This window comes from Helianthus annuus, chromosome 13 (assembly GCF_002127325.2).
Source record: "Helianthus annuus cultivar XRQ/B chromosome 13, HanXRQr2.0-SUNRISE, whole genome shotgun sequence".
In the NCBI taxonomy this organism is placed as follows: domain Eukaryota; kingdom Viridiplantae; phylum Streptophyta; class Magnoliopsida; order Asterales; family Asteraceae; genus Helianthus; species Helianthus annuus.
In genome coordinates, this window is record NC_035445.2 from 80,697,761 (window position 1) to 80,721,410 (window position 23,650).

The 23,650-nt window shown below is 36.4% G+C and overlaps 1 protein-coding gene across 1 annotated transcript; it reads left to right on the top strand.

Annotated features, from left to right (window-relative positions):
- Window positions 1-2,459: 2,459 nt before the first annotated feature.
- On the top strand, window positions 2,460-6,150 carry LOC110901127 (protein FAR1-RELATED SEQUENCE 5-like). Its single transcript, XM_022147976.1, has 5 exons — window positions 2,460-2,478; window positions 3,202-4,036; window positions 4,282-4,540; window positions 4,742-5,311; window positions 5,431-6,150. Exons 1-5 carry the CDS (start codon window positions 2,460-2,462, stop codon window positions 6,148-6,150), a joined length of 2,403 nt encoding a protein of 800 aa, XP_022003668.1.
- The last annotated feature ends 17,500 nt before the right edge of the window (window positions 6,151-23,650 follow it).

Genomic DNA, 23,650 nt, shown 5'->3' on the forward strand with positions numbered 1-23,650 from the left:
TACGAATGAAACCCCACGAAATATGTGAAAATTCTAATGAATTTCCGGATTCGGATATGACTATATGAGTTTTAACATCCTAATGAAAACCCAAAATTCTAAAGAGTGAAAATTTTAATGAAAGTTTGGATTCAGATATGAATTTTAACATTGTATATATATACACTTAAAAGAGCATGCGAGGGAATAGTGCGCACTTCCCGTTAGCCCGAACAAATTATGATTTTATTCTCAATTTTAAATTATGATTTTGCTCCGGTTCAAAATTACAGTCTTGTCATCGTTGTAGCTTTTGATAAATTACGATTTTACCACAGTCAAAAATATCATTTTACCCCAGTTCAAAATTACAGGTTTGGTTTGTATACCGACACAAGTTGAACCAACTGGCTTCTTGGCGTTTGAACCAGGTGGACTCAGTGGCGGATCCAGGGGCATTTTGGGGGTTCCCGGGTTTGGAAAAAAAGAAAAAAACAGTGGAAAATATGTATGATTTAAAAAAAAATAGTGAGAATTAATGAAAATCTATCAAAAAAAACCGGTGGAAAATTTTTTTAGATCCGCCAGTTAGTGGACTGTTCTTGGTAGTTTGCAACTCTCTTAAGAGTTAATAATAAATATAGCACCCATATTGGGTTGTAGTTTTTGGTTGGTTTTCACTTATTTTCTAATAAGTCTAGTTTCTAGTATTAATTTTCTGCAAAGTTTATGTTAAACATTTGTGACAAGCTATGGATGGTTATTTGTGTTTGAGATTGGGTATCGGTTTTGTTTTTTGTATTAGGTGTTATCTGACTCGATTACCTTTCACTATTAAATCGGTCAAACCCAACATTTATGTTTATGTTTTGTTACATTCTATAACCTTTACAACTAACGTCGTCCAAAAAACGGTTAAGTTATCTCACATGCTTTACATGTGAGGGTACTATGGTCTTTTACAACATAAAGGTTGATTTGTGTAAACATATTATTATATATATAGTAGAATATATTTTTTTGCAAAAACATTATTATTTGTTAATAATTATATATTTATATATATACACATATATAGAAAATAGTTTTTAATTTATTTTATAAAAAATCTGATTTTAATATTTTTTAAAGTAAATAATGATAACAAGATAAATTACTTTTTATATAAAGTATAAATAAAACACAATTTTTTTTTAAATAAAGTTATTGTAATATCCAGAATATTTTTGAAATTATATATAATTATAACAGACTTTTTTAAAGCTACTAAAACTAAAAAGTACTTTTATGTATATGTAAGTATGCGTTTATAAAAACAAAATATTAGACAAATTTATATCGATAAAAGAAACTAATAAATTAATTTGACATTTAAAAGATCGTTAATAAACTTCAGTAAACAAATTCCAAATATATATATATATATATATATATATATATATATATATATATATTATATAAATAATACAAATGCAATAGAAAATAAAAGAATGTCATAACATCTATAATTTTTTTAGTTGTATTTCAATGAAATTTTACAAAGATATTTAAAATGTTTGTTAAAACTCTTAAGTCACCAATATACGTCATATAAACATAACAATATATGACAGTGTTTTTAATTTTTTTGGGGTAAAACGTAGCTATTTTAGTGTTAATGTGCATAATCTATGCTTTTAGGTGTTCATTTAATGTAAGCCAAGTGCGAAAAAATATATACCCGGCAATTTTTAAATGTCAGTTAATTTATTAGTTTCTTTTATCGATATAAATTTGCCTAATATTTTGTTTTTATTTAACATATTTACATATACATAAAAAATACTTTTTAATTTGAGTAGTTTTAAAACGTCCGTTATAATTATATATAATTATAAAAATATTCCGGATATTACAATAACTTTATTTTAAAAGAATTTGTGTTTTATTTATATTTTATATAAAAAGTAATTTATCTTGTCATTATCATTTACTACAAAAAAAATATTAAAATCATAATTTTTTATAAAATAAATGTAAAACTAATTTTTTATATATGTGTATATTAAAATATATAATTACTAACAAATAATAATGCTTTTGCAAATATATATATATATATATATATATATATATATATATATATATATATAGGTTTGGGATCCTGTACAAAGGGCATAATTTGTAAGAAGTGTAAGAAATATTCCTGGAATGACAAGTGCCCATCCTCTTAATTAATTCGAAAGGGTAGATTTGTAATTGCACATTTTTGTCATTTAATTCAATTTCAGGATAACTGATCCAAAAATAACCGTCAATGAGATTGTTTAGGGATTTGAACGAATTTTGTAATTTACTGCAAGATACAATACGATTGTGTTCTACGTATCTTTCAATCATCGTTAATTATAAATACATAAACGATTATCAAATCGATATCCCCATTCCAGTTGTTTAACGTCTGCGCCTTTTTTCGATTTTGGTGTTTTATATCAATTTCAATGGAGTCCGGCGATGCAGGTTAATGTGTATATTAGTGTTTTAATCTCTTAATAGTTAGCATGTTCCGATAATTAGTAGTTTTTGTTCCTCGTTTTGTTGTTTAGTATGTCGTTTTTACAGGACATTTACTCTTTGTTTGATTTTGTGTGTACGTAGTGTTTTATACATTTAGTTGTTTAGGCGGATTGTTATTTTAAAGTTTTTTTCTTGATTTAGTTTTGTAGTGTTATATGCATGATCCGTAGTGTTTTATAGTCTAGAGATATATGCAAGATCAATTTTCTGTTTTATAGTTTTTTAGATGGGTAGTGTTATATGCATGATCAATATTCTGTTCACACATCATATTTCCCTTTCATAGTGTTTTATACATTGAATTGCTTACCTCTGTTTTAGTAATTTTTGTTGTAGTGTGTTATAGTGTCATATGTAAGAACAACAGTGTTAGATTCTATTCACACATCTGAATCCCCATTCATAGTGTTTTATACATTTAGTTGTATGTTCTAGTCCCGTTCTAGTGTTTTATCATTGAGAAAGGTATTTATTTTTTTTATCAGATGCATAGTGTTTTATCCACAATGTGTAGTGTTATATTATATACAGGAATATTAATTTATTTTCATAGTGTTTTTCCCGTCACAAATACTGTTTTATTCCATACAGATAGGGTTATTTCTTGATATAGTGTTTATTATCAATGTATTTATAAAAGACTTATTTGTCGTTTTTTCGTTGTAGATATTCCTACATACCAGCCCGTTGGTAATGTTCAGGTGTCCCCAAATTCTGGAAGGAGGACATTTATTCCAGATGTTGATGATTTGATTAAACCTCAGATGCATATGACGTTTGATTCGCTGGAAAATGCGTATCTTTTTTACCAAAGATATGCTAAGGCGGGAGGTTTCACAGCTAGGAAGGGTACTCAATACGAGCCTCGAAAGGGTTTAATACTTAATAAATGGTTCGTATGCTCAAAAGAGGGTACTAAACCCTTAAAGGCGATTGACTCGACCCAGGAAGCTGGTAGTTCTAATGTTAACTCGAAGTCTAAGATTACTCGCAGGGTTCCTTCTATAAGGACCGGATGTGAAGCGTGCATTCGGGTTAAGTTAATAATCCCGGATAATCTTTACGTGGTTTATTACTTCGAGGAGTCGCATAATCACTCATTTGTTGCCGAAGATGACAGGTACTTGCTTCCTGAAAACAGATCTATGAATTACGTACAGGAAGAAGCCGTGAATGCTTTGAGTGCCATAAACGTTGGTCCAGTTAGAGCGTTTAACATTATGAGGACTCTTTATGGAGGTTTCGATAAGGTAGGCGCAACTAAAGTTGACTTCAAGAACTTTAAGAGAGACTTAAATAGGTATATAGCTGAGTACGATGCTGACATGGTTATCAAACGCCTAAGAAGGAAGAAAGAATTTATGCCCAATTTCTCTATGGAATACCTTACAACTGCCGAGGGCGTTTTACGTGTGTTGTTCTGGGCCGATGGTGATACAAAGAGAAATTTTAATATTTTTGGGGATGTTGTGTCGTTCGATGCTACTTATCGTCGTAACAAGTTCGTATCCTTCCTTTGTTTCTAGATACATTACATCCATAATAGATACATATCATAGTGTTTTATCAGCATGATAATGTCTTTATATTGTTTTGGTATATGCACGAAAAGACTTGTAACTTTTATATCATACTAATAGTGTTTTAATTTTGCAAATACTTAAAAATGTATGTTGTTTCATGTTTTTAATATTGTATGGATTTTACAATATCAAATCAGTGATCACTCCCGTTTTTTTTTTGTAGGTACAATATGATGTTCGTACCTTTTACCGGCGTTGACAATCACTATCGTAATGTTACCTTGGGTGCTGCTATTATAGGGGATGAAACTGCCGAAACATATAGCTGGTTGCTCAACGCATTTCGGCAGGCGTTTGGGCGCGCACCACCTGTGATTGTAACTGATCAAGACCCCGCGATGAGGAAAGCTATTCAAGATACTTGGCCTGAAAGTAGGCACAGGCTTTGCATGTGGCATATAATGGAGAAACTCACTACCAAGGTTTATTAAATACCAAAATTATGTTTTACGACGTTATTTATTTTAATGGAATTGGTTTTTTTGTTTTTTTTGTACCTTTTTATATATGAATATGTTTGTTTTTGTTTATTGATGTCGTTTTACTTTTATATAATGTTTTATCTGCTTTTATCATGTATTTTTTTATTTAATTTTTTTCATTGTTGAATCGTTGTTTTTTAGGTTGGCGCCAACCTATGCAATAGCACTGATTTTAAGAAGAGGTTGTGTGATATTGTTTGGACCGATGCCTTACTGCCAGAACAGTTTGAAAATGAATGGGGTGTTATATTGGCTGATTTTGATTTGCTGAATCATGAATGGTTACAGTCAATGTATCAGATTAGGGATACATGGATCCCTGCATATTATCGCGATCAACACATGTCTGGGCTGATGCGTACCTCATCACGTGCGGAGACTGAGAACCATTTCTTTGGGCAGTTTTGCAACCCGAATTGTACCCTTGTTGAATTCTTGGGGCATTTTGATTCTGCAATCGAAGCCCAAAGACACGAGCACAGGAAGAATGATCACGATACTAGGCACACGAACCCCCAAATATTTGCAAAAGAGTTTGTCTTAGAGCAACAGGCGGCAAACATATACACACGGACAATTTTCTTTGATGCGCAACTTGAAATTCAGACAGCCATTCACAAGTGTGCTGTTGGAAAATGGGAGGATAGAGAGGATAACTTTGTGAACTTCTCTGTGAAGGACTTTTCTCAAGCGTGTACTACATTTTTTCAGGTAACTATAGGATGTAACAATTGTTTGTTTATAATTTTTCTTTGTGCATGGTGTTTTATCTTATAGTTTTGATTTAGTATATATTTTTGTTCTCATTTTTTTTTGTTTTTATGTATTAGGTTATGATGCGGCAGCTAGACATGACCGTTAGTTGCTCATGCAATAGGTATGAACAATTTGGGCTTCTGTGTGCGCATATTTTTTGCGTTTTGCGGCTTCTTGATATCAGGCAGTTCCCTGAAAGGTACATAATGCGACGTTGGACAAGGGAAGCTGTTCCTAACAGTGCGCCGGGAGCGATATTGGGGATTAGTGAAAGTGATGATCGGTACCAGCAAGTTAATGGTGTTGTAAGGGAGATAACAAGGTCAGCCGAGTCTCTTATCAACAGGTTGGTTTATAACTTTGATGCGTTGTGCGCTTTTAGGGACCATGTTTCCCAGTATCAATCGACCGCTGATCAGGCAGTCGTGAACGCTCCCCTTAGGAGTCGTCGCGATAGGTTTGCTGAAATAACTGGATACACGCAAGAAACACCTGTAACTGTTCGTATGCCGAAAACCGTTAGATTTAAAGGTATGGGCAAACCTTCCAGAATGAAGAGTAATCGTGAAATTGCCATTATTCAATCTGCGAAGAAAAAAAAGGGTCGCGAGTGTGGCAATTGCAAACGTCGGGGCCATAATAGACGTACCTGCTCGTACCCGGCAAGGGAAAATGCCGACGACTCCTCAGAAAGTGATGAAGCGGATCTTGAAGGAGATGACGAAGAGGAGATAGAAGATGTGGCTGGTGAAGAAGACGATGATGAGGACCTAGACGATGAAGAGCAAGAGTAGTTGATCAATAAATTATGCAAACTTTGAGTTTTATTTTTATTTTTTTAATGACGTTTAATTTTTTTGTTGGATTCCTTGTGTTTGACATTGTTATTACTTAATGACCAGGTCGTTTATCATATTTTATAAATATAGTGTTTTATAATTAAGTTGTAGTGTTATATTACAGGTTCTAAATTTATTGTAAAGTCTGACATGTACTTATAGTGTTTTATCTATAAGTATAGTGTTTAATGCAGTAATAGTGACCTGCAGTATGGTGTTATTGTCATACACAGTTAGTTTAAGGTCTGTGTTTTACCATATAGTGTTTTAACTATAATTATAGTGTTATATGTTTTTTGAATTTGTTTGTTTGTCAACATGAATAGAAATTGTAATTTTTTTTAATTGACATACATGAATTCCTTGGTTTATAATATAGTGTTTTTTATATTTAGATGCAGTGTTTTATCATAGTTTAAACTATGACAACAATAATCATCTGAATCAAACACTTAATTGCTGTCAAATTATGTAATGCAGTGTTTTTGTGATGACTTACAGTGTTTTATAATTGATTTGTAGTGTTTTATTATAGGTTCTATATTTAGTTTAAAGACTGACCTTTACCTATAGTGTTTTATCTATAATTATAGTGTTAAATGCAGTATTAGGGACCTGTAGTATGTTGTTATTGTCACATACAGTTAGTTTAAAGTCCGTCAGTTACTTATAAATGCAGTGTTGTGTAATGACATATAGTGTCTTATAATTGATTTGTAGTGTTTTATTACATGTTCTATATTTAGTTTAAAGACTGACCTTTACCTATAGTGTTTTATCTATAATTATAGTGTTAAATGCAGTATTAGGGACCTGCAGTATGTTGTTATTGTCATATACAGTTAGTTTAAAGTCCATCAGTTACTTATAAATGCAGTGTTTTGTAATGAAATATAGTGTTATATTAACGAAACAGACCACTACCATCACTTTTGCAAAAGTGTTTGTACCAGACAAAATGAAAGCAGTGTAATTATAACGTTTATCAAAACATTTCGGAACCATGCAACCAGGCTAATATCTAAAATAAAGTGTTTGTACCAGACAAAATGAAACCAGTCTAATTATAACGTGTATCAAAACATTTCAGAACTATGTGCTATTCTTATTTCAATCGTAGCTCGATCCTTTCCTTTGCAGTCCTAGAATTTTCCAGTCTTTCATCTTGACTCTTATTTGCATACTCATGTACTTCTTTCTCCATTTTAGACCGCATTGAGTTTATGTCACTTAACAAGATTTTTGATAAGTACTTTATTCGCAAGTCACATAGTTCTATCGATTGGTCTTTCAACACCTCCCCCGTGATGTCTCGCTCTGGTGATAGCCCGCAGTTCCATTCGCGCACACTTGTCCCTAGTGAACAGAAATGCAAACCAATTTAGGGTACATGCCAGTGTCAACTTTAATAATAAAACTATAATTACAATAACACCTTTAAAAGTCTCCATATGACGCATGACGAATATTCCACAATCTGTTCCGTTATACAATGTTTGCCACGGGAACTTCAGACTAACTGGTGATGTTGATCGCAGTTTTTTAGCAATTGCAGGAGAGTGGTTTTTGACATACGAGCAGAATGCATTGACCTGTGAATTTTATGACGTCAAATGGGGTTTTTTAAAAGTTATACTTATTGTATGTCAACTAATATTTTTTAATGGTAGTGTTCTTACAACTTTTTCTACGTAGCCGTTGTATCGTATGTTGATAGGGACATCACCCTCGATATTGTCGATCACCAATATTTGTGATTGTGCGAGATTGAAGAACACTAGAATATAGTGTGTATTATACAGCACCGGCACGAATACCATTTGGAAGTTTCTGATGTCCATGTTATCTGCTTGGCCTAGTATTGTTTCCATCCGGCTACCGAACATCGAGCTTCTGTATTCATCGATCTCTTGAAAATCGCCTGCCACCTGTTTCATAACAAATAACAGATTTTAGTTTATATAAGCAACTTTGACCGTTTGTTATTTCGACGATATTCAAAAAACTGGGTTATAAGCTGGGGGGTGTAGTGTTATAAGTTGTTTTATATGTATAAAGGCATAATATAAGCTGGGGGCTGTAGTGTTATAAGCCGTATTATAAGCTACTTTGCAGCATATAGTGTTATAAGTATTTTTTTAATTTATGTTTAGTATTGGGGTGTTATAAATTTGTCTACTTTATCAACTGGTCTACATTATCAAGTAGTGTTCTATAAGGTGTGAAAAGTATCTTACCAACATTCCGGCATTGCAAAACAGCCTCGCGGGGGTACCAGGTGCCCTTAACCGCTCCTCGTGGTTAAGGACTGCGGCCCAAGCTGATATAATATCTGCATCCAAGCATAATGACGGGTACATCGTCTCAAACGAGCTTCTCAAAATCGAGACACCTGCTGGGCAATCGAATATAACATCCCTACGTGATAAAATGAAACTCAATCATTAATTAAGAAACAAATTTGTTCAATTATTTAATTTTTTTGTTGTTTTCGATGCCTACCATTTGTTTCCCGTTGCGCTGAGTATACAGCTAGCCAATGCAGATTCCAATTGTTCTCGTTTATCTGTTAACGAAACCACACGCTGCACGTACGGTGACCTGAAAACATCTGGAAGATTGGTGTTTCTTTTTGGCCTTTGGAGTTTATACTGCAGTAAGGCGTTTCCTTCCTGTTCAGTGGCTGGAATACTTGAAGTTGTTGCGACGTTGTCCAGTTCACTTTGCAAGTTTACTGGTTCGATCCCCTCAGCTTTCGATTGTGTGCCTGGGTGTCGTACGGATTGTATTGCAGATATCACTTCATCTATTTCTGCGCAAACTGATGAAGTCATGGGCGAGAAAGGAGATTGATTACCTTGTGTCAACAGTCCAGTGTTTTTGACAGCTGTGGGGGTTTTTTCTGACACTTCATCGCCTTCCTCAGTATCCGCAATGTCCTTTAGATGTTTTCGGACACTCGCAATCCATGACGTTTTCCTACTCAATATTTGTTCACTGTTGGGGTGCAAACGTAAAGCTTCCCTCATTGCATTTTTTATCTTCTCAACGCAATCTTCAAATTCCTTAAGTGCATCATCCAGATTTGTCGCCATATCCTGCTAACCAAATTATAAAGTGTTATGCAAAACGTTGTCAGATGTATATTAGTATAAATACTCCTGATATTACACCAAACGTTAAAAAGGTTATCAAGTGGTGTACCTCTTCACTATCTTTTTCTTCTTGTGAGTAGACGGGCGGCGTCCCATACTGTGATACCATTGGGATCCGAAACTCGCCGTCTGCCCCAACTTGACATACAAACGGCAGCTCCTGTGTACTTGGCTGTGACAACAGATAACTTTTGCAATGTTTATATATTCCCATATGGTCGTCGTCCCCTTCTTCGTACGGTCCGTATTCTTCGTTGCCACCATCCTTGTTGTCATCCGCACGTTTTTCTGCTGCCGTTTCAACTACTTTAGCGCTGGTTGATGCTGATTTTTTTATCATCAGGTATCTTCTTAACCTTATCACTCATCGGTTTTTCTGCATCTACATGAATTTTGGGTATCATTGGGGTGTTATGCTTTACGTGAGAATCCCAAAGTATGTCATCAAGCTTTCCGAGCAGTTCGTCAAGCATCTCGTCATCTATCAATTCAATCGGTTTACATCCCCTCTTATTACGCTTCAAAGCATCCCTTTGGTCGTACGCGTATGCAGCCTGCACATATAAGCATTAAATTATAAGGATTATGTACACATGTTTACTGGTTATGCATGCTTGTTAAAAGTGTTATACTTTTTGTGAAGTCAACTGATGCAGTGTCTTAATATGAAGTCAACAGTAGTGTTTTACGAAGTCAACTGATGCAGTGTCTTAATATGATGGTACTGTTTAATATGCTATGGAATATTCTATTCAAAACAGACCTGTTTGTAATACTATATATGTGACTGTAGTGTTATATACTGTAACATAGCGTACTACGGTTCGACTGTAGTGTTTTACATAGTACACTGATGCAGTCTCTTAATACACTATGTGTCTGTAGTGTTATACACTGTAACATAGTGTATTACTGTTTTAATAGACTTTAATGGTTTTGTATGAAATGGTAGCTGATGTCACGCCCCCCGACCCACCCTGGACGGAATCGGGAGCCGCGAGCAGTCCAGTGGTACCCGTGGTATCTGATTTATGCGGCAGCGGAAGTCTTTTATTACAGGATCTTTTCACCGTAAAAATGCTCGTTTAATATATTATACAAAGTTTTAGGGATAAATTCCCATAATTTACAATAAGTTGATTTCACCCAGAAATCATTATTTTCCAAAACATGTTTTATTTATTTATACACAATGAGCCACTTCTCTGAGCTTGTAGTGCTTTACTGCACTTTTCCTGGATCACACAGATCACCTGAAACATGTTTGAAAAAGGTTTTGTCAGCGGGGAAATACTGAGTGAATCATTCTGTTTTCTAAAATGACCCGTTAGTTATAAATTACAGTATTAAGGGGAATTACAATGTTTCTGATATCAAACCAACTACCCACAGTATTTGTCACTCGACCAACCATTGGCTAGCCCATTTGTCCAATGGTGTCTGTGACTGTGGTCAGATCACCCCTTGGCCACCCGTTTGTCTAAGTGTGACGGGAAATAAGTAATGTATACAAAACCCCACATACCGGCTGTAATATGGTGATTACATAGACTTAATCCCTGTAATTATAACCTTTGAAAATAACTTGGAGTTTTGTAATACTTACTCACAAACTGTGAGAAAACAGTTTAAAAAGAAGAATGACTCACATTGCAGATTAACGAGCAAGATATAAGCCTACTGATTAGCCTTGATTAAACCTAATTTAACACAATGCACACACAGGCAGGTTAGTAACTAATACAGCAGTTACGTCAATTCACGAGATTAAACCCTCACAACGATTAATCAGTGCAATACTCGATAATTCAATCGGATTCACAACGAATAACAAAGCATAGTCCGAATTCGAACAACACTCTAATATTCAAGTCGAAATCACGACAAATAATCAAAGTACAAGCTCAATTGAGCAGCACCTGGACTATCGTTGGATAGTTATAATCGATCGGATGTTGAATCGTAATAGCGATCGAGTTATTACCCTGATTGTGGCAGCACCTCGTGATTAGTGTGTGTGTGTTGGACTGTTTCTGTAACAACTCAGTCTACGTAACTCGAATTTCCGTCGTTCCAAAGACAGATTTCAAGTTCCAAGGCCTAGTATTTATACGTGAAATTGGACTCCCCCGCGTGTCGCGGAAGAAGTCGTGACTCCTGTCGCGACTCGCCTGGGGTGCACATCTAGCCTAGAGTAGCCTTGTCGTGGGTATAGTTCTGCTGAGTTGCCAGTTCGTTAATTTTCAGTTTGTACAACGCGTTTTAGAGATAACTATCAATTTAGGGTTTAACCCCCTTGAGTTTTAGGGGCCCTAATCCTGATTCTGATTATTCTGAAAATATTAGGGTTAGTGCAAAATTACTTGGGTGTCTCAATTAGGGTTTTCTTATTGACTAATTATTGTCCCAATTATTGATTTTAGTGGCAGTTGTTACATCCTCCCCACCTTGAGAAAAAATCTCGTCCTCGAGATTTACTGAAATAGATGAGGGTACTTTCGCTTCATTTCTGATTCCAGTTCCCAAGTGTACTCTGGTCCTCTCTTGGATTCCCATTTGACTTTTACTAGCACTAGTCGTTTGTGCTTGAGAAACTTGATCTTCCGGTCTTCTATTTGTAGGGGTTTCTCTACGAATTTCAACTTTTCATTTACCTCTATATCTTGAAGAGGTACTACTAGGGATTCGTCTGATAAACATTTCTTGAGATTGGATACATGAAATACATCATGTACTCCAGCTAACTCTTCTGGTAGTTGTAAACGATAAGCTACTGGTCCGATTCGTTGGATCACTGGGAATGCTCCAACATATCTTGGACTCAGTTTTCCTTTCTTACCAAATCGTACGACTCCTTTCCAAGGAGATACTTTCAACAGTACTTTGTCTCCTATCTGGAATTCGAGTGGCTTGCGACGATTATCTGCATAGCTTTTCTGGCGATTTCTGGCTGTTTTCAATCTCTCCTTGATTTGGGTTATCTTGTCTGTAGTTTCTTGTACAATTTCAGGGCCTGATAATTGACTTTCTCCGATTTCTGCCCAACATACTGGAGTTCTGCACTTACGTCCGTACAATGCTTCGAATGGTGCAGCTTCGATGCTTGAATGATAACTATTGTTATAGGAGAATTCAATTAATGGCAAATGGCTATCCCAATTACCACCAAAGTCAATTACACATGCTCGGAGCATGTCTTCTAGAGTTTGTATTGTCCTTTCACTCTGTCCGTCTGTTTGTGGATGATAAGTAGTACTTAGATTTAGTCGAGTTCCCATTGCTTTCTGAAAACTTGTCCAGAAATGAGATGTAAAACGACTATCTCTATCCGATACAATGGAGAGCGGGACTCCATGTAGGGATACTACTTCGTCCACGTACAGTTGTGCTAACCTTTCCATGCTAAAGGTTTCTTTCATTGGTAGGAAATGAGCTGACTTGGTTAATCGGTCTACGATTACCCAAATCGCATCATTACCTCTTTTGGTTTTGGGTAACTTTGTAACAAAATCCATTGTTATGAGTTCCCATTTCCATACAGGCATTTCTAACTGTTGTAGTAGTCCTGAAGGTTTCTGGTGTTCAGCTTTAACTTGTGAACAAGTTAAACACTTGGATACGTATTCGGCTATATCCTTTTTCATTCCTATCCACCAGAAATTATTTCTTAAATCTTGGTACATCTTATTATTTCCTGGGTGCATGGTATACCTAGATTTATGAGCTTCTTCTAAAATCTTATTTCTTAACTCTCCTTGCTTAGGTACCCAAATTCGTTTCTTATGGAATTTCCAAATTCCCTCATTTCCTTGTTCTAGTTCTTTTAGGTAACCTTTCATTCCTTCAGCATCATCTTTGATTGTTGTTTTCTGAACTTCTTTGATTTGTGCCTTTAAATCTACTTGTAGATTTAACCTCAGGGCACGGACTCGTTTCTGTTTCTCATGGTACTTACGACTTAAGGCATCTGCAACTACATTTGCCTTTCCTTCGTGATATTGGATATCACAGTCGTAATCTCTTAGCATCTCCATCCATCTTCTTTGCCTCATGTTTAACTCTTTTTGCCCAAATATATATCTTAAACTCTTATGATCTGTATAAACAGTAAACTTACTTCCATACAGATAATGTCTCCATATCTTAAGGGCAAAAATTATGGCTCCTAGTTCTAGGTCATGAGTCGTATAATTTTCTTCGTGCTTTTTCAATTGTCTAGAAGCATACGCAATTACCTTCTTGCGTTGCATTAACACACATCCATAGCCTAATTTTGAAGCATCACAATATACTTCAAAGTCTTCTGTTCCTTCGGGTAAAGCTAAGATTGGTGCATTCGTCAATCTATGCTTTAAAATCTTAAAGGCTTCTTCTTGTCTAGGTCCCCATTCAAACTTAGCAGCTTTACAGGTTAATTTAGTTAATGGTACGGCTATCTTAGAAAAATCTTTGATAAATCGTCTATAGTATCCAGCTAAGCCTAGAAAACTTCTTATCTCCATAGCTGTTTGTGGGACTTTCCACTTTGTAATTGCTTCTATCTTAGCAGGATCTACATGGATACCTTCATGATTTACCACATGACCTAAGAATTGTACTTCTTGCAGCCAAAATTCACACTTCGAGAATTTGGCATAAAGCCTTTCTTTTCTTAACAAAATTAAGAGAACGTGTAAGTGTTCACAATGTTCTTTTTGGCTTTTGGAATAAATAAGTATATCGTCTATGAAAACGATCACAAATTTATCCAAGTATGGTTTACAGATTCGATTCATCATGTCCATGAATGCTGCTGGGGCATTCGTTAATCCAAAGGGCATGACTGTAAACTCATAATGACCATACCTAGTTCTGAAGGCAGTTTTAGGTATGTCTTCTTCTTGTACCTTCAACTGATGATATCCAGATCTTAAATCTATCTTAGAGAAATACCTAGCTCCTTGCAATTGATCAAAAAGATCATCAATCCTAGGTAGTGGGTATCGATTCTTAATCGTAACCTTATTCAATTCTCTATAATCGATACACATTCTCATCGATCCATCTTTCTTTTTCACAAACAATACTGGTGCACCCCACGAGGATGAACTCGGTTGTATGAATCCTTTGCTTAATAATTCATCTAATTGCTTTTTCAATTCTAGCATTTCGGTAGGTGCTAATCTATATGGTGCTTTGGCGATTGGTGCAGTACATGGAATTAAATGAATTCTAAATTCTACTTCTCTATCAGGTGGTAATCCAGGTAATTCTTCTGGAAAAACGTCTGGATACTCTGAGACTATTGGAATATCCTGAAGTTCCTTATCTTTAGTGTTAATGATTACTGAAATCATATACACCATTTCATGCTTTCTCGAATAGCTTGCCAATTTCATTACTGAGATAAATTTCAGTGGCTTTCGAGGTTTATTTCCAGTAATTACAATTACCTCTCCTGAAGGGGTTTGAATTTCTACTGCATTTTTATCACATAGGATTCGTGCATGGTTGGCTATTAACCAATCCATTCCTAATACTACATCGAACCCGGCTAAATTCATTGGTAACAGATTTGCAGAAAACTTATGGCCTAATAGTTCTATTTTTCCTTCTTGCCAGACTTTATCTATTTTCACAGAATTTCCTTCTGCGGTTTCAACTGTGAAAATTTGCCTAAGAGTGGTTAAAGGTAACTTAAGAGCTTGACAAAATGAAGTATTAATAAAACTTTGGTTCGCACCAGAGTCAAATAATACTTTTGCAAGTACGTCATGTACTAGGAACGTACCAGCTATCACATCTGGAATGAGTTCGGCCTCTTGAGTGGTCAGCTGGAATGCACGTACATTCTTCTTGGTTGTTCCTTCAGCTGGTTTAGCTTGGTTGTCTACTAGTTTAGCTAGCTTAGGACATTCGGATTGAAAATGTCCCCTTTCTCTGCAGTGATAACAAATTCTTGTTTTCTTCCTGCAGTCTTCTTCACGATGTCCTTTTGCCTTGCAAAAATTGCAAACTATATTGCATTGTCCATAATGCTTCTTTTTGCAATTTCTGCAGAAAGGGGGTGATGAGGATTGCCCTTGTCACAGCCCCCAATCCCTAGTTCCCGGGAACGGGCGGCCGTGAGCCAGTTTCGGTGGTATCACATTTATTTATCCAATTTGGCAGCGGAAATTTTCATCAGGACCGTAGTTAGGAAATATTTTAATCAGAGTAAACCACCATGTTTTATAACATTAAACATATGGGTAAAACCCAAGTTTTCAATACACACGTTTCATAGGAATAAATCCTATTTATTTGAATAAAAACATCCATTTTATTATTAGGTAACTTTATTGCCACTTTTCCAAGCCTCCAGTGCTGTCCAGCTGGCTTCTATTTGGCTTTCACATTTTGTTACCTGAAACGCGTTTTAAAAACATTTTGTCAGTGGGAAATAGTGGTGAGTGATTCCCAGTTTAATCAAGTTTAAGTAAAAACCAATTTGCAGTATTGAGGGCACATCCGCAATTACATTTGTATCCAAGACATCACAATTAACATCAGTGGTACGGTCATACTCAACTTATGGGATGTTACCACGCCAGTAACCAATTTTGTATACAAAACCCCAACATACCCACTATAATTGTATTCTTTACAAATACTCAATAACTGCTTTGTATATATTTAATTAAGTGAGGTTTTGTAAAAACTAGTAAACAAAAAGGTTTACAAAAAGTGAATCAACTCACATTGCTGTTTTAGGTTTTTCGTAAGGGTTTCCTGGAGATAATCTATAAATTACACAAATGCACGTGTGTTAGTATAATAACCCATTTTAACATTAGTAATACCCTCCCCGAGACGGCATTCCAACGACTACGTCGGGCAGAACCACGACAGCCGTTACGGAACCCTAGATCAATCGGGCAGCGTATCTAATACGTCTCCAGGGGTTATAATACTTACATCGTAGCAGAATCTCGCTATTTTAGGGGGTATAATGCCCGGGTATAGTGTATACTATTCAGAAATTTAAGAAAGAAAGAAAGAAGTTGAGCGAACGGACTGAAGGCCCGTTGCCTTCTATTTATAGTGCTGAAATCGGACATCCTCGCGGCCCGCGTGAAGTTAAGGCCAGGCCTTACGCGGCCCGCATGGCATAGGGGTCTAGGCTAGCTGATCCGGGTCACCACCTAGGTTCAACGCGTGTTATGACACGTGGCCTCTCAGGGTCGTGCCACACTCCAGATCGCTCGCGGCCCGCATGGACTTAAGCAATCTTGCACGCGGCCCGCTTTATCTTTAAAACCCAAACAAATCCGGATCACATCCCCGCGCGGCCCGCGTTAAATGTTGGGGTGGGTCTATGCGGCCCGCCTCAACTTAATAGTTATTGTTTTTAATTTATTTTATATGTTATTTTGTATTTTGGGCTCGGTTTTCACATACGGGGCACATATAAAGACATATTGAGATATTTAAAGATATATTAGGGTGTTTAGAAATATTATGAGGGTGTCGGTTTTATCGAGGGTTGTTATATCCTCCCCACCTTGTTTTAGAGCTCGTCCTCGAGATCTACTGGAACAAGTGTGGATATTTCTTTTGCATTTCTGATTCCAGTTCCCACGTGTATTCAGGTCCTCTTTTGGAGTCCCATTTCACTTTGACCAGAACTAATCTCTTATGCTTGAGATTCTTAATTTTTCTATCTTCAATCTGTAGAGGCTTCTCTACAAATTTGAGTTGTTCATTAACCTCTATATCCTTGAGAGGTACTACGAGTGATTCATCAGCTAAACACTTTTTGAGATTAGATACATGAAATACATCATGTATTCCTGCCATTTCCTCTGGCAGTTGTAGCTGATAGGCTACAGGTCATATTCTTTTAAGAATTTTGAAAGGTCCAATATACCTAGGACTTAGCTTTCCTCTCTTGATGAATCTTACCACTCCTTTCCAGGGAGAGACTTTCAATAATACTTTATCTCCTACTTGAAATTCTAATGGTTTGCGTCTGTTATCGGCATAACTCTTTTGTCGATCACGTGCTGCTTTCAGTCGTTCCTTGACTTGAATGATTTTGTCAGTTGTTTCTTGTACTACTTCAGGTCCAGATAATTGTTTTTCCCCAATTTCTGCCCAACAGACTGGGGTTTTGCACTTTCGTCCATAAAGTGCTTCGAATGGTGTAGCATTGATACTTGTGTGATAACTGTTATTATAAGAAAATTCTATTAAAGGTAAGTGTTCGTCCCAATTACCTCCAAAATCAATTACACAAGCTCTAAGCATGTCCTCCATTGTCTGAATTGTCCTTTCACTTTGTCCGTCCGTTTGAGGATGATAAGTTGTGCTTAGATTTAACCTGGTTCCCATTGCTTTTTGGAAACTTGACCAAAAATGAGAGGTAAAACGGCTATCCCTATCAGAAACAATTGATAAAGGAATGCCATGTAATGAAACAATTTCATTTACATACAATTTGGCTAATTGTTCCATACTAAAGGTTTCTTTCATTGGTAAGAAATGAGCTGACTTGGTTAATCTATCTACAATCACCCAGATTGTATCATTACCTTTCCTTGTTTTAGGCAATTTGGTAACAAAATCCATTGTTATCAATTCCCATTTCCAAACTGGTATTTCTAATTGTTGTAACAATCCTGAGGGTTTCTGATGTTCAGCTTTAAGTTGTGAGCAAGTTAAACATTTAGAAACATAAGCTGCTACATCCTTTTTCATTCCTATCCACCAGAAATTTTTCCTTAAATCCTGGTACATTTTATCACTTCCTGGATGCATCGTATATTTAGACTTATGGGCTTCTTCTAATATACGGTGACGTAAATTTCCTAATTTAGGTATCCACATTCTCTTTTTATGGAACCTCCAAATTCCATATGTTCCTTGTTTTAATTCCTTAATCATTCCTTTTAATTTTTCAGTATCCTCCTTGATTACTGATTTTTGTGCTTTTCTAATTTGATTGTTTAAATCTACTTGTAGATTTAATTTAAGAGAACGTACCCTTTTTGGCTTTTCGTGATATTTTCGACTTAAAGCATCAGCCACCACATTGGCTTTTCCTGCATGATACTGGATATCACAATCATAATCACTAAGTAATTCCATCCAGCGTCTCTGTCTCATATTCAATTCTTTTTTCCCGAAGACATATCTTAAACTCTTATGATCCGTGAATATGGTAAACTTACTACCATAAAGATAATGTCTCCAAATCTTAAGGGCAAAAATTATGGCTCCTAATTCCAAATCATGGGTCGAATAATTTCCTTCATGACTCTTAAGCTGTCTAGATGCATAAGCTATAACCTTTTGACGTTGCATCAATACGCATCCATAACCTAACTTAGAAGCATCACAAAAGACTACAAAGTCTTCAGTTCCTTCTGGTAACGCTAGTATGGGTGTATGGGTTAATCTTTGCTTAAGGATTCTAAAGGCTTCTTCTTGTTTTGGTCCCCATTCAAACTTAACAGATTTACAGGTTAACTTAGTCAAAGGAATGGCTATTCTAGAAAAATTTTGAATAAATCTTCTATAATAACCGGCCAATCCTAAGAAACTTCTAATTTCAGTTGGTGACTCTGGGGTTTTCCATTTGGTAATTGCCTCGATCTTTGTTGGATCTACATGAATTCCTTCATGGTTAACTAAATGTCCGAGGAATTGTACTTGTTCTAACCAAAACTCACACTTTGAAAATTTAGCATAAAGCTTTTCCTTTCTCAATAGACTTAAAAGTAAATGCAAATGCTTTGCATGCTCTTCTTTACTTTTAGAGTAAATTAGAATATCATATATGAAAACAATTATGAATTTATCCAAATATGACTTACATATTCGGTTCATCATGTCCATAAATGCGGCTGGGGCATTGGTTAAACCAAATGGCATGACAGTAAATTCATAATGACCATACCTTGTTCTGAATGCGGTTTTAGGAATATCCTCTTCCTGTACCTTTAATTGATGATATCCTGATCTTAAATCGATTTTAGAGAAAAATCGAGCTCCTTGAAGTTGATCAAACAAATCATCGATCCTCGGTAATGGATACCGATTCTTAATTGTGACTTTGTTCAATTCACGGTAGTCAATGCACATACGCATTGATCCGTCCTTCTTTTTAACAAATAAAATCGGCGCTCCCCATGGCGATGAACTTGGCTGTATAAATCCTTTCTCCAACAATTCGTCTAATTGTTTCTTTAGTTCCTGCATTTCAGCGGGTGCCAAACGGTAAGGTGCTTTGGCAATCGGTGCTGTTCCTGGTAACAGGTGAATTCTGAATTCAACTTCCCTGTCTGGCGGTAGTCCTGGCAATTCTTCTGGAAAGACATCTGAAAATTGGGACATTACTGGAATGTCTTTTAATTCTTTTCCTTTAGTGTTAGTGATTATAGAAATCAAATACACTATAGATCCTTTCCTTATACAACTTGCAGTTTTCATTACGGAGATGAATTTAGTGGATCTAGATGGTTTATCTCCTTTAATTGTGATCTTTTCACCTCTTGGTGATTTTATCTGTATTGACTTTTGATCACATAAGATATTGGCTTTATTGGCTATTAACCAATCCATTCCTAATACGACATAAAATCCTACCAGATTCATTGGGTAAAGGTTTGCAATAAATTTTTGATTAAAAATTTCTATTCTCGCTCCTTGCAAGATTTCAGAAATCTTAATGGTTTCTCCATTTGCTGTTTCTACTAGACATTCTTGTGGTAGTTTAGTTAATGATTGATTTAGAAGTTTGCAAAATGAAGTATTAATAAAACTTTGGTTGGCACCAGAGTCAAATAATACTTTAGCAAAAATATCATTAACTAAAAACGTACCAGCAATGACGTCCGGAATTAGTCTAGCCTCGTCTGCAGTTAGCACGAATGCTCTAGCATTTTTAGGATTTTTGTTGGTTGCAGCTGGAGCCAATTTCGGACAGTTTGTCCTAATGTGACCTTTTTCTCCACAATTGAAACACATTCCATTACTGGATTTCTTCTTGCAATTCTCTTCCTTGTGTCCTAGGGCCTTGCAAAAATTACAGTAAGTAGAGCATCTTCCAGAATGCTTCTTTCTGCAGGCTTTGCAGTAGGGTGCAGAGGTAGAACCTACATTCCTACGATTGGAATTCCCAGAACGGAATTCTTGGGTAAGCCTTTGGGTTAGGTTTCTCCTCTGGTCTTCTTCTCTAGTACGGATTAACTCATCTGTCAAGGTATTGGCTAGTTCTACAGCTTCCTCTATGGTTTGGGGTCTAGCTGCCTTGACTATATGTCTAATCTCTCCAATTAATCCCCAGATATAACGGGAGATTAATACCGGTTCAGGTGATGCAAGGGTAGGTACTATCCTAGCATATTCAAAGAATGTGGTAGTGTAACCCTTACTGTCTACTCCGGTCATTCTTAGATTCAGAAACTTATTTGCTATTTGTTCCTTTTCATTGGGAGGGCAGAATTTCCTTTCTACCATATTCTTAAATTCCTCCCATTCCATGTTATAAATCCTATCACTTCCTCTTGACTGGAGGATAGTGTTCCACCATTCTAAGGCTGCGTTTTTAAACAGATTTGAAGCAAACATTATCTTATCTTCTTCAGCACATTTGCTTATTTTTAAAACGGCCTCAGTTTTCTCCATCCAGCGTAGAGCTGCAATGGGTCCTTCATTGCCCGAGAATTCTATTGGTTTACAGGACCAGAATTCCTTGTAAGAACAACCATATGACATGGTTCTTCTTCTTTTGGGAATGGGCGCTTGAAGTACGGGTCCACTGTTCACGCTGTGTTCCGGTTCACTTGGTCGTTTACTGCTATGCTTACTTTTATTATTCGCTTCTTGAACCGTTTGAATAATAAATGGCATTGCGTCTATAATTCCTTGTGCCACTATATGTTGAACGGCACTATTATCCATTTGGTTTCCATTGTTATTGTTGTCCGGATTCTCATTAACCACGTTAATGTTACTCTGGTTATCGTTATTCAGATTATCTTGATTTCCTTCGTCGGCCATCTGAATTTTAAACAATTTACCAAATATTAATATCACAATTAATATTTGAATATAGCCAATTACATGACACGCACGTTTAACCAAAAACGTCGAGCATTGCGACTTTTACTCTATTTATATAGTATGCATCATTACACACTAGTACTGAAATTTAAATTACAATACCGGCTGAAATGTAAAGCTACAATACTAATAATAAGCATCCGTAGTTTTTTTTTTTCTAACACATACACACATATATTATTTTATTATTATTATTACTACTACCGTTTCTTCCATCACCTTCACTGATATGGATTCATCCAAAAATCCATATTACGCTCATCGTATTTCCATACAAGGCGTTCTCCCACCTGTCGCATACGATCACTGCTTTCTAAAATTTCCTCCCCAAAAGTCCTAAGTTCCTGGACATTTTCTGCACTCATTGGGGGTGCAGGTTCTAGGACTGGGTTTGGAAACTGAGGTACGGGTTCCTGATACGGAGGCATAGGGGCCTGGTACGGGTATGGATTCTCTAAAATTTCCCTAACGTATGCATCACTAATGTTGTAGGGATCTTGAGGATCTAACCCTGGATAAGCTCCTAAGTTGGGCATTGGCACATTTTCCTGTATTGGGTTTTGTTGCACGTAGTCCCTAACATCATCCCACCAGGGGTCGTAATTGTTTGGGTCTAGAGGATCAGGTGCAGGTACCCTAGGTATCTCCTCCGGGTTGTAATCAGGCATTTCTATCTGGTCTTCTACTTCCATGGGTTGGTCAGGATTTTGTGGTTGTGGTGCTAGCATTTGTTCCAGGTTTGGGTCAGCAGCAGTGGTTGCTAAAATATGGATATTAGCGATACCCCTATTGAGCATATCCTGATTATAAGCATCAGTTTCTCTTTTTGCTGCGGCTGACACTCGCTGTTCCTGCAACTTTTTCATTCTTTTCCTACGCTCGTGCGCTCCCCTACTGAACCATCCCCTCTTTTTCTGAGGAAATGGCTCTTTAGACTGAGCCTTAAACACAAAGATCCCTTCTTCTGTGTCAACAGAATACCCTGAGAGGGCAGGCTGAGAAGAGGAGGTGCCTTCGCTCCTAGGCGAACCAGACAGTTGACGATAGGCGTCAGAAGGTCCTTGGTCACTCATACTGTCAACTAACAAATAGTCAGATAACACATAGCAAGAAATACAATCATACACGTATTTCCATAATTTATTTCCTAACACTTTGAATTTTGATGTCAGCAGAACACTTCTGTGGCTGAATCAGTGGCATAGCTCTGATACCACCTTCTGTCACAGCCCCCAATCCCTAGTTCCCGGGAACGGGCGGCCGTGAGCCAGTTTCGGTGGTATCACATTTATTTATCCAATTTGGCAGCGGAAATTTTCATCAGGACCGTAGTTAGGAAATATTTTAATCAGAGTAAACCACCATGTTTTATAACATTAAACATATGGGTAAAACCCAAGTTTTCAATACACACGTTTCATAGGAATAAATCCTATTTATTTGAATAAAAACATCCATTTTATTATTAGGTAACTTTATTGCCACTTTTCCAAGCCTCCAGTGCTGTCCAGCTGGCTTCTATTTGGCTTTCACATTTTGTTACCTGAAACGCGTTTTAAAAACATTTTGTCAGTGGGAAATACTGGTGAGTGATTCCCAGTTTAATCAAGTTTAAGTAAAAACCAATTTGCAGTATTGAGGGCACATCCGCAATTACATTTGTATCCAAGACATCACAATTAACATCAGTGGTACGGTCATACTCAACTTATGGGATGTTACCACGCCAGTAACCAATTTTGTATACAAAACCCCAACATACCCACTATAATTGTATTCTTTACAAATACTCAATAACTGCTTTGTATATATTTAATTAAGTGAGGTTTTGTAAAAACTAGTAAACAAAAAGGTTTACAAAAAGTGAATCAACTCACATTGCTGTTTTAGGTTTTTCGTAAGGGTTTCCTGGAGATAATCTATAAATTACACAAATGCACGTGTGTTAGTATAATAACCCATTTTAACATTAGTAATACCCTCCCCGAGACGGCACTCCAACGACTACGTCGGGCAGAACCACGACAGCCGTTACGGAACCCTAGATCAATCGGGCAGCGTATCTAATACGTCTCCAGGGGTTATAATACTTACATCGTAGCAGAATCTCGCTATTTTAGGGGGTATAATGCCCGGGTATAGTGTATACTATTCAGAAATTTAAGAAAGAAAGAAAGAAGTTGAGCGAACGGACTGAAGGCCCGTTGCCTTCT